Raw genomic sequence first — 12,270 nt, forward strand, 5'->3', positions numbered from 1 at the left:
AATTGTAAACTCCGATTTAATTATTGATATAGACAAAATAGGCGCAATAAAGTTATTTATTTTGAAAAGCTACTTGCATAATTGCTAAGCAAAATTTATTTGATATAATTATATTTATGGTCTAATGCCGTATAAGAAACAGGCTTAAAAATTATTACAACATTATTCCTAGGAATTTTGAAATTTATTGAATATAAATTTTAAAACAAAAATGCGAGAGTGCGATGCGTGTTTTGCTATATTTCATATTACAGCCACAGATACTAATTTTAACAGTTTAAAATATACGTAAGTTTAAAAAATGAGGTATTTTGGCAATGCAAACAATGTGAAAAACAATAGACGAGTAAAAAGACTAATTATAATTACAAGCAAAGCCTTCACGGTATTTTCTTTTATAAATTTCAGTTTATCATCGCTGTGAGCATGTTGGCGCTTGCCTCCACTGCTCCTGAACCACCCGTGGGTTCACAGTATCTCCCACCGACCGGAAACGGTGCCAAACACTCCAACAGTCACACTGAAGCTCTTTCGAGCAGTTACGGAGCTCCTAACTCACATGATTTTCAAGGGAATGGTGGAAACCCTTCCAGTAACTTCGGAGCTTCTGATGGTCATGGAGCCAATGGCGGCAGTATTTCTAGCAGTTATGACATTCCTAATGGGAACGGGAATCCCTCCAGCACTTATGGAGCACCCAATGGGCACGGAAGCAATGGTGGCCGCCCTTCCAGCGCTTACGGCGCCCCTAATGGCAATGGGTATAGCAGCAACGGACACGGGACTAACGGCGGCCGCCCTTCCAGCACTTACGGTGCCCCTAATGGCAATGGTCACAGTGTAAACGGACACGGAACCAACGGTGGCCGCCCTTCCAACACTTACGGCGCCCCTAATGGTAATGGTTTCAGTGGAAACGGAAAGAGAGCCAACGGTGGCCGCCTTTCCAGCGCTTACGGCGCCCCTAATGGCAATGGTTACAGCGGAAACGGGCATGGCACCAACGGTGGCCGCCCTTCCAGCACTTACGGCGCCCCTAATGGCAATGGTCACAGCGTAAACGGACACGGAACCAATGGCGGCCACCCTTCCAGTACTTACGGCGCCCCTAATGGTAATGGTCACAGCGTAAACGGACACGGAACCAATGGCGGCCACCCTTCCAGTACTTACGGCGCCCCTAATGGTAATGGTCACAGCGTAAACGGACACGGAACCAATGGTGGCCGCCCTTCCAACACTTACGGCGCCCCTAATGGCAATGGCCACAGCGCAAATGGACACGGAACCAACGGTGGCCGCCCTTCCAACACTTACGGCGCCCCTAATGGCAATGGGTACAACGGAAACGGACATTCCTCTAGCACTTACGAGGCACCCAATGGTGAAGGAAGCCATGCTGGAGATTATGCAGGAGGATACGCCGGAAATGCGGGTGGCTACGGAAGTGGATCTGGGCATGGAGATGACTTTTCGGTAAATACAAAAAATCACGTTTTCCTTCCACGAGAATGGTTCCTAGGCAACATATTTGTCATGGGGAAAAGGAGCTCTGGGAATTTATTGGAGTTACCTTCTTAGGTTTGCACAGTTGTTTTTAACTCTTGTAATGATAAATCAATATGCGTCAATGGTCTTGCATTTCGGTGGATACTGGAGTATTCTCATTTACCAATCTACGGTGTTAACTCAAATTTTAAAAATAGTGTAAGGTGCTATTGGAAGGGCATATTTTGGGTCAGACTTGATAGAAATCCACCTATAAGTAGTCTAACTTGTAGAGGTATGTTTTAAATGGTCCTGTAAACCATTACAAATGCTTGTGGAACTCTGGAAATTTTCTAAAATTAGACTTCCCTGTAATCTTGATTTTTCAGATTTCCATTATTTCCATCCTACCCATAGGGACCACAATGCCCATTCTCTTATTGCCTATTCACCTTACGATCCTCTATTCTTTATACACCCGAAAATATCTGACTGTATTCCTATGTCTCCTGAACTATCTTTTCAGATATCTGCGAATTTCTCGTAACGTCTCGTGAGTCCTACTCTATTCTATCAGGCACTTCTTTGTAAATTGTTGCCTTCAATTCCATTTATATTTTTCTATCGTACGTGCTCAAATTCGGGCTCTCCTGGTTTCCACTCGTGGCTCGTTCTCTTTGCGCAATGATGTAGTTTCCGATACAGAAAACGCTACAACTATATTAAATCCTTCACAATTCCTTTCTTCTTAGCTCTAAAAATAAATCTCGATCATTCGTTCCCTCCTGATTGTAAGTACTTTGGTCTAATAATAAATGTTTTTCTTAATCCCCTTACTATAGTGCCAAAAATACGACCCGAATGCCTACGTGAATCGTTTAAATTGGTTTGACTACCCCCACTACTTTTAACTTTATCCATTCTTCCCACTTCTTGAAAGTCACCTTAATTACGTTTGTTTGCCCCATTGACATCCCATACGTATCATACTGATCTCAAAAACCGTCCAATAATGACTACAATCTTTTTCATGGGCGGCTAACCAAATCTTTAAAATCCACTTCGAACTGAATTGCCATAGTATTTTACTCAGCATCCCACCATCTTTTATTTTTACTGCCAGTCTAAATCTCCCTTTTTACTCTTTTCTTTAGCGTAGGCTTCAAGGCACTGGCGATAACGGTCAACCTTGATTCAATCCCGATATCACCACTGCTCACCCCGAATATCCATCAATTATTTTAATTCACAAATTCGCATAGATGAGGATATTTTTGCCATCACCAACCCCTCAGGTATCCCTAAACATTTGAGAAATAGTTGAGGTAAATACTTTGTGGAATTCCATGATAATGAAAGAGAAGTGTACAATGAAGCACACTGTAGCATCGTCTGAACTAGAACAGTGAAATAAATCGCTAATAAAAAGCTTTTCTGTGGAAACGGGAAGTCTTCTTTGTCACTTCCCTAAATACTCTCATGACCACTATCCATCAACAACCACAGCCTTGACCATGAAAACGCAATGAACTCATCCAATGGGTACCCTAATATGTGAGGACATAGGACGTGTAAGTACGGGAATATTTGTTCTCAAAGGTACCTCATATGTTTATCACACATAGGTTCCAGCCAGCTACAACTTCGCATATGAAGTGAACGACGGAGAAGGCACCGAGTTCAGCCACCAGGAGTCTAGGGAGGGAGATGAAGCCAAAGGAGAGTACAGGGTTCTCCTTCCAGACGGCAGGAGACAGATCGTGACCTACACGGCCGACCAGCAGGGCTACCAACCCGAGATCCGTTACGAGGACACAGGCGCCGGGGGTTACGGCAGGGGTGGGAACGGGGACGGAACAGGAGTACTGAACGGCTACTGAACACCGGTCCCCCCTCGGGCGTATTGTCGTAGGGCAACGGAGAGACAGAGAATGTTACAACTATCATATTTAGTTCTCAAACAAACGCAGGGTGCCATGACTTCCGTCACCGAATTGTTTAGCGATTTAATAACGGAATAACGAACGAAGCGTACGCTTCTAATGTAAATACTTTCAATCCTATATGTATTAACTAAAAAAAATGTGTATGTGAATATTGTAGATGCTCGGTCTGTCTGAATGATGTGTGTAATCAATGTATACGTATCTATCACGTAACATGAAACCTTAATAAAAGCAAATGAATTCGAAATATTTTTCATCATTTCGCCAACCTTTGCATTCCTTCATAATTATTTGCGCCTACGAATTCCATTACTTACTCCTAGAAATACGAATCCTCATGTATCTATGGCCTTCTTCCTTTGTAGCTATTTCCTCTTCGCAGTTCCTTGTATTTCGTTCTTTATGAGCAATTAGTCTCAGAAAGTGTCCGATTAATTTTCCTCCAGAGCTAGCTTCCGGGCTTGATTCTTCTCCAATCAGTACCACTACATCTTTTCCTGGTTCACATGTTAGTGCCAATAACCCTTTGTAGGTGCAGTTATTGGAAGTTCTTTTCCTTGGACTATTAAGCTATTCTATTTCAATACTTTTGTGCTTAGTATATTACTCGAGAAGTTTTCATTGAGGCAAATGAGTGCAATTAAATTATAAGTGTCGAAAAGTATATACTCCTTGATCTTAGGGAATATACTATGGTCAAAAGGCTACTCATATACTCGAATCTCTAAAAGGAACTCATGGCATATGTGATTGATCATATGTATCTTCATTCAGTGTCAAGAACGGTGGTTTCTGCGGAACGTGTTGAATGACTATCAAGTACTAATAGTCTCAAAAAATTAGCAGGGATAAAAAATAAATTCTGCTTTCTATGCATTTAAGAAAAATACATTGCATTCAAGTTCAATTACATAGATGCGTCATAGGTAACTACTACAAAAATGGTAAATATGTTCAATAAAGAGTGGTCATAAATTCTTAATTCGCATAATATGTTGTACAAATGTTTTTATATTATATTTTTAGCTCAATAAGCAATATTTATATATGTGGCACAAGGTTCATTTATTTGACTCCGATGTAGCGTCAGCGACAGCCGTTGCAAGCTGAATTATGTTCAGTTCGTTTATGGAAACAATGGAACTAACAAGCAAAGAGCGATACGCTGTGTTGAAATTTTTCTTTCGCCTAACTAATCGCCAGCTGAAGCTTATGTAATGCCACATGTGGCTTGTGAAGAGGCTACTCTTCTCTATATAACAGCTATAAAATGCTTTTAAATGTTTAAAGAGGTGAGGAAATAAATTTCAAAGAAAGTAAACCTGGAGCTTCAGTCACTGCTCTCACGGAAGTAAACATTGACGCCACTTTTATTGTGAGAGATAATCGTCCCATTACGTTAAAATAACTACCAAAAATATTGAAAAAATGCTCATGTAACTTGTTTTTGTGTGTGGAGTTCTGAGATTACCCATGCCTCAACAACAGGATATTAGCGTGCAGGTTTGTCCGCAATTGAAATGAAGTAACAGGAAGATGAAAACTCTTTTTCCAAGATTATCCCTGAAAATGAAACTTAGCTGCATGAATATAATCCTGACATGAAAGAGCAAAGCTCTCTGTGAAAATATCCGGTATCATCAACACCAAAACACCTCAGTGGTGGCTTCCGCTGGGAAATTTATGGTGATTGTACTATTCAATATCTAGGGAATGATATATGAGCAAAAAATACGCAATACAAGTTTAAGGTGATGTTAAATATGTTAAAATTGGCTAAAATGTGTTCTTGACATTAGGCATTGAAATTCTAGTTCATATAATTTTTGAAACAGCAATTGCTCCTGTGTACACTTCTATATTCTGGCAGCTTTGCAAATTAATAGCCCATGTCTAATTAATGTGTCTGGGTGAATGTGCGGTTATTGCGATGAGTGATTCAGTGAAGAAAATGGAGGATATAACTAACTTATGAGGTTTACATTTCTGTTATCTTCACATGGGTTCACATTTTAATTTAAATTAGACTTTTAGCCAATATTTTGAATACTAGCGTTAGAGCTTCCCTGAAGTTACGTATATTGAAATGAATGATTCAACTTCTCTTCCGCGTTTGCACATCTTGTCAGACGACAGTCTCACAGGCTTTCAAAGGTTCAGGCTTCAAATAAAAAATGAATGAAGTCGCGGAAAAGAATTCGAAAGAGCTTCGTTTTCGACTTCTTACTTGATATGGCTATGGGTATGGGAAGATAGGTCATGGGAGCACCCAAAGGTTTCAGATACACTCTGAACAAAATAATTCGGCTGTCTAAATTCAAATGGAGCAATTTCACGTCACCTTGAGTCAAATCTTTAAGACTTATTTGAGTCAGGTTCGTAGAATATGGTTACTTGGTTCCGTCATTTGTGGAAACTACAAAGTTGTTTTCATTATGGAGTATTTAGTAAAATGTGTCCACCACACTTCATGAAACGAGGGTCTCCTCTATCAATACAATATCTCATTCATCGTTATTGCCTTATAATAATTAAAATTGATAAATTCTTCGCTCGAATCCTTCTCTAATGCTAATCCCACCACCCTTTTAATAAATGCATTTTAAATCATGCGAAGACTCCCTGCCCTAAATGGAGTCAAATATTTCTTCTTTATGTCTATTTTCTCTTTCGTTATTAATACCAATGTATTCAGTCTGCTTCTTGGGTTTTTTTCAAATCCTCATAATGTATAAGTATGTTCAATAATGAGTGGCATATGGTTCCATCTCTATAATAGCATTAATAAAGGAAGATTTCGGAATTTTTTCCTGCGGGTGAATAAGAACAGATTTTCTAATTCACCATATATGAAATGAGGACAGAAAGTTAACGTATTATTTTTGTGTACAGAATAGACAAGGAGATAAACAGGTCGAGCAGATTAATTATAAGCATTAGGATGAATGTTCAACCTTTTAAACAACGTGGCAGAAAAACGATAATAACTTTCGAACGAAAAAGACCAATTAACAGTTTCGAGAAGATACGTGTACGTTTTGAAGCTATGACAAGAATTTTACAGCATAAATTTTTAATTTCTGCATATTCTATGCCTAAAATGCTTTTGGTGCTGTGAACACATTCATGTAATTGGGGAGGAATTTTTCCGCAAATCCGGGGAAGGGATTCGCACAGCAGCCCACGCACGAAACGAAATTCACTCTCCTGATTGGTATAGCGACCTTTTCCCCGCGTTGCATAATTTAAAACATCCTTCTCTAACGACTGAAGGGAGCTTTTAATCCCGCGCAACCACAAGAGAACATTTTCCATCCTAAATTAATGCGTCATAGTTTCACAAGAAACTAGCGTTCCGAGTGTTTTATACGGAAATGACGTGACTCACGTGAGTAGGTGCCAAACAAAAAAAATAACGATGTCCATGCCCTAGTCTTCATTATAGGTACGTACTGCATTATAACAAGGGCGGCAGAGAAAAGAAGTTGCGATGAAATTTGTAGAACTCCACTGGGATTGCATTCATACGGAGAGATCCTCGTTCTCTGGGATTCTCCCCGAGAAAATGAAAGTGTAGCACTGTTTACATTTTGGTATCATGGACGCAGTCGACCGTGTCAACGGTATTTAGGAAGAGCGGCAAGGGGTTGGAAGTGTGCGAGAAGGAAGCAGGCAACTTGAGCGGCGGGGAAGGAAGGAAAAGTGGATTTCTTGCGGTGCGGTTGCCTGGAAACCCATCGCCTCCTTCCTGCCTCCCCACAACAATAGCGTCGCAATTAGTTATGTAACAACGCTCTTTTCTGAATGGAATCCAATTACCCTGAAGTAACCATTAGTTCCGATTAATGCAATGGCCTGGGTTCAAGCACGTGGCAAGTGACCATGAATAAAGTGATAAGAAATTAAACAATCTATTACTTAACTCTCTTTAAGTTTAACGGAAATTTCAGTTATCAAAACTTTAAGTTTGGTTAAAAATTATAAAAAACTTCGACAAGATGGATGTAGGTATGTAAAATTTTACTAATCCAAAAGTTGAATAATCCTAGAATCAGAACATATTGAACGTAAGATACCAAGTTATTTAGCGAGAAGAAGAACCAAATTAGTGGAAAATAAATGTTTTCACTGTTTTGTAGTCACTCAAAACTCAAGTAAAAGCAATGTGTGGGAAATGACATTTCCTCAACATGAAGTTCCAATACGATTCTAGCACTAAAAATAAGCAAAGCGTATGGAGTAAAGTGAAGTAATGTTACAACTGATTATAATGTAATCAATTCGTATTGGATTTTAATGAGTGTTCCCAATCATGACTTTAACGCATTCAGTGCGTAGATAGATCTTTAATGCTAGACACTATTTGCAAAGTGTGGTGATAGAAGCTATTACAACATTACGGTGATATGAAACCTATTTCAAAGACTAAATTGCATTATATCTGAAATCAAGAGATATTAATCATTTATTTGTATGTTTATATATCGATGCTTTTCTAATCCTCGTCTATAACACGAGCGTTCATTCTGGCTAAAGATATAAATACGCAGGACCATCACACATTCTGGCTCCTTTTAGTCACGGAATTGGTGAAGACATGTTTCGCGCTGTTTCCCACTGTGCGTGTGAACCCCTTGAGAAAAGCGGAAAATAGAAAATTAGGAAACGAGCCACCACGCAAACACTATTTAAAACTCAATCCCTCTCCGGTAGATTGCGTGATAAATGCTCGGAAATCACAGGGTCCCAGCAGGGCGCTTCCGGGTGAGCAAAGACAAAATTTCCAGATTCAGTTTAAATGTTCAGGATTCAATAGTTTTGAGCTGCAAAGTTACAGAGATGTTAATTTTTTAATTACACAAATGAAATGACCGTAAATGTAGCCTGAATGGATTCAACGGCTAAGTATATTTTTTTTAGTTCATACCACTAAGTTAACGTAAAAATAACTATCGAGTTACATTTGAAGGTACTTAAAGATAATAACTAGCGATACCGTACAGCTGCCAATAATTCCTTTTCAAACATTTATGCATCATCGATAAGAAAAGGACCAAAAAATATGATTTTTTTACCATCAAACTAAAATAAAATACAGACGCTAAATTTTTTTTTGACATAGACATTTCATAATCAATTCTTTAAACTGTTATTAACTTTCTAGAGATAATAACTTTTAATTTTCAGTCTAAAAATCACTTTAACTGACAAAATATTTTACTGCAGAGCTTCAACGTAAAAAAAATGAAAATGAAAACTTCATTTATTATGATTATTATTAATGGTCAGGGTATCTATTTCAGTCATCTCATAAAATATACACTGGAAAAATAGCAATCAGGATTTATAACATAGCATAATGCTTTCTACTAGAAAACAAACTGGCTGCAGAAAAGATCGAACTTGTAATGACAATGCATTTGAAGTAAAGTTAATCAGCGAGAAATGCCAGAAATTCTAAAACAAACTTATTTTATTTGCAGGTAGTACAAAAGTATATTGAAAGTGGAAGGGCAAAAACTAGAGTGAGCGCAACAATTTACTTATCTTGGAAGTGTTTTTGATGGATATGGTCAAAGTAGTATGGATTATTACTATAGTTCACCTACCAATCAAGGTAGGCTTTCGATGGAAGCAACCAACAAATTAATATCTCATCTCTCCTAAGAAAACACACCCAACATCCTTCTCTACAACAAGCCCCTCTTTATCTCTGTGCATTTCCTTCCTCCCTTCATCCCATCCAACATCCCTATTCTATTCCTGTCCTTTCCATGTTTGCCTAACATTCTCCCTTCTATCACAGTTTTCAACATGCCACTTCCGATCAGTGTGCCCTTCATCCATTTTTCCTGCCTCCTTATGATTTCTCTCAAAAATCCCCTCTCCTTGCCCACCATACCTAGTTCTTCCTCATTTGTTTTCCTTTCAGTCCCTTTCATCTTCTCCAATCCCACACTTCATAGGCCTCCAATCTGCATCTATCATGCTGCTTCAGTGACCATGTTTCTGAGCTGTACGTAACTTCACTCCATATCAAAGTTTTAACAAGTCTTTTCTTAACATCTTTACTCAATGTGTCTGTCATCAACTCCCTCCTCCTTGTTAAAGCCCCGTTACCCAGTGCAATGCTTCACCTTACGTCCGTACTACTTTGACCATTTTGGTTCAAAACACTTCCGAGATACGCAAACTATTCCACCTGCCCTAGATTTTGCCCTTATATTTTAATGCTTAACTTATCCTTTTTCTTTCTGAATAACCGCATAACCTTTGTTTTATTTATATTTATTCTCACCCCATATCTATCACAATGAATTTCTGCCTGAACCACCCTGGGGATCAAGGTGCGGTGGCTATCATACTGGCTTCCTGCCCAGAGGTTCCAGTTTCGAATCCCGGTAGTATTGAATATTTTTCAGTGTTATCTCGATCCCTACTTGAAGTGCTTTGTGGAGGGCACTTTGAGTGAGTACCTCTCCGCCCTTCATCCTTTCCTATCCATCTCTAATGGTGTAAATGACCTTAGCTGTTGGTCGCCTATCCTTCCCTGGAGAAGATTTTTTTTAAATCTTCAAAGGGTGGCTATCACCTATTTATGATGACAGAGATATAGATACAATGTTTCTGGGATGCTAATTGAATGAGGAGCTGAATGTTTCTGTCTGGGAATATATCTGTGGGTTTTTATAGGGCTTAAATATAATTCATTCATTCTAGACATCAGGAATCAAGCTATCTACTCTTTTAATAGTTGCCTTTTATATTATTCTATGCTTCTTTTCTTATATTTTTGCTTATGAGTAGCTTATGGTTATTGTATGTTTCCTTTTTTGTTGGATAAGATTTGGAGTTTACTCCCTCTTCATTTGGATATAATCTGACCATGTATCAGGGGTATTTGACAATTTACATAATAAAGCTTTCCTTAATTTTCTTGAGAGAGCTATGAGGTCATAAAGTAACCAAGATTTCATTCCATATTTCAAATAATTTTCTTTCTCTCTGGTTGTTGGAATAGCACATTCAAATAAATATCCTCGGATGAAGAGTCCAGGTGAGCAGTGTTAGGAAGAGGAGTAAGGCAGGATTGTCCATTATCATCTGCTCTGTTTAAAAAATATGGGAAGGAAATGATTAAAGAGGTATGGGGAGATCTGAGGATAGGAATTAAAGTCAGCTGGGAATTTATAAAATCAGTTAGGTTTGCTGATGACTTTAAGCTTTAGTTTGCCATTCTGTGAAGGGGCTGCAAGCATTGCTGAGTGAAGTAGAAATTCATTGCAATAGATATGGGATGCAGATGAATGTAAATAAAACTAAGGTTATGTGTTCTTTGTAGAAAGAGAAAGGCTAAGTCAAATGTAATATAACAGAACAAAAATGAGACAAGGTGGAACAGTTAAATATTTGGAAGTGCTCTGGACCAAAATTTTCAAAGCAATGGGGACATAGGAGAAAAATTGCACAGGCAAAGAAACTTTCACAAGGAAAAGAGAATTGATGACAGGGACATTGAGATAGGATGTCAAGATCAGGCTTGTTAAAACTTTGATGTGGAATGTAGTAATGTATGGCATGGAAACATGGTCATTGAAGCATGTTGATAAACATAGATTGGAGGGTTTGCAATTGTCCACAGACTTAGACACAGAAGTCTGTGGAAAATTGCTAACTCTTTTAATATGGACATCATATAATTCCATAAAGTGAAGCCTGAAAGTGTATATAGATTGGAGGCTTTTAAAATATGGGTTTGGAGAAGGATAGAGAAGGTGATTTTGACAGAAAGGAAAACAAATGAGGAAGTTCTAATGTAAACTCCTTATACACATCCATCCCCCATGAAGAAGATCTCTCCTCCCTCCAGAATTTCCTTTCCAAATGTCCCTCTTCAAAATCTTTAGAACAGATTTCCTTTTACCACTTAAAAAATTCACTCTTACATGAAAATTCTTTGATTTTCAACATTAGCCTCTGCTAACATTCAAATCAAATGTTGTACTTTGGGATGTTGTTGGCCTCCTTGAACAAAAATTTCTCTTCTACCAAAGCCTGAAACCCTCTGAATGTCAACAACAGATGGAAACGTTGAAGCAATGAAGAAACTTGTCTTGAAAAACCATCGAATCACTATTAGAGAAGTTGCTGAGGATAATGACATATCGGTTGGCTTATGCCATGCAATTTTTTCGGATTTTTTGGCCATGAGACGTGTGTCAGCGAAGTTTGTTCCGAAACTGCTTAATTTTGACCATAAGAACCATTGTATGAGAATCACTCAGGAGCTGTTGAACAGCGTCAATAACGATCCTGATTTGCTCAAAAGGATCATAACTGATGATCATGGATATATGGTATGACGTCGAAACCAAAGCCCTATCGTCCCAATGGAAGAATCCAGGAGAACCAAGACCGAAAAGAGCACGCCAAGTTTGATCAAATGTCAAGGTTTTGCTCACTGTTTTCTCCAATACCGTGAATTAGTGCATCAAAAGCCCGTACCACACGGTCGTAGGATCATTAAGGAGTATTAGCTTGAAGTTATGCACCGTTTGGGAGACGTAATACGAAACAGACGTCCGGAATTGTGGAAAAACAATTCATGGCTTTTGCATCACGATAATCCACCCGCTCACTTGTCGTTGCTTGTGAGAGATATTTTGGCCAAAACACCACAATCATGCCTCAACCAACATATTCACCGGATTTGGCCCCCAGCGATTTTACCTGTTCCCAAAACTGAAGAGACCTATGAAAGGACGGAGATTTGCGACGAATGAGGAGATAAAGACTGCATCGCTGGAAGAGCTCAAGGCTATACCAAAAAAATTTT

General features: G+C 38.7%; 1 protein-coding gene across 1 annotated transcript; it reads left to right on the plus strand.

Annotated features, from left to right (window-relative positions):
• The first annotated feature begins 426 nt into the window (after positions 1 to 426).
• Positions 427 to 3,368, plus strand: LOC139698012 (pro-resilin-like). Its single transcript, XM_071596867.1, has 2 exons — positions 427 to 1,476; positions 3,114 to 3,368. Exons 1-2 carry the CDS (start codon positions 427 to 429, stop codon positions 3,366 to 3,368), a joined length of 1,305 nt encoding a protein of 434 aa, XP_071452968.1.
• The last annotated feature ends 8,902 nt before the right edge of the window (positions 3,369 to 12,270 follow it).

Source organism: Hetaerina americana, unplaced genomic scaffold, assembly GCF_022747635.1.
Source record: "Hetaerina americana unplaced genomic scaffold, ioHetAmer1.1.p SCAF_8, whole genome shotgun sequence".
In the NCBI taxonomy this organism is placed as follows: Eukaryota; Metazoa; Arthropoda; class Insecta; order Odonata; family Calopterygidae; genus Hetaerina; species Hetaerina americana.

Bases quoted from the DNA above. Each gene is read 5' to 3' on its own strand.
- LOC139698012 (XM_071596867.1), top strand. From the start codon at position 427: ATGTTGGCGCTTGCCTCCACTGCTCCTGAACCACCCGTGGGTTCACAG. The intron at 1,477-3,113 runs GTAAATACAAAA...TATCACACATAG, and splicing joins GGCATGGAGATGACTTTTCG to GTTCCAGCCAGCTACAACTT.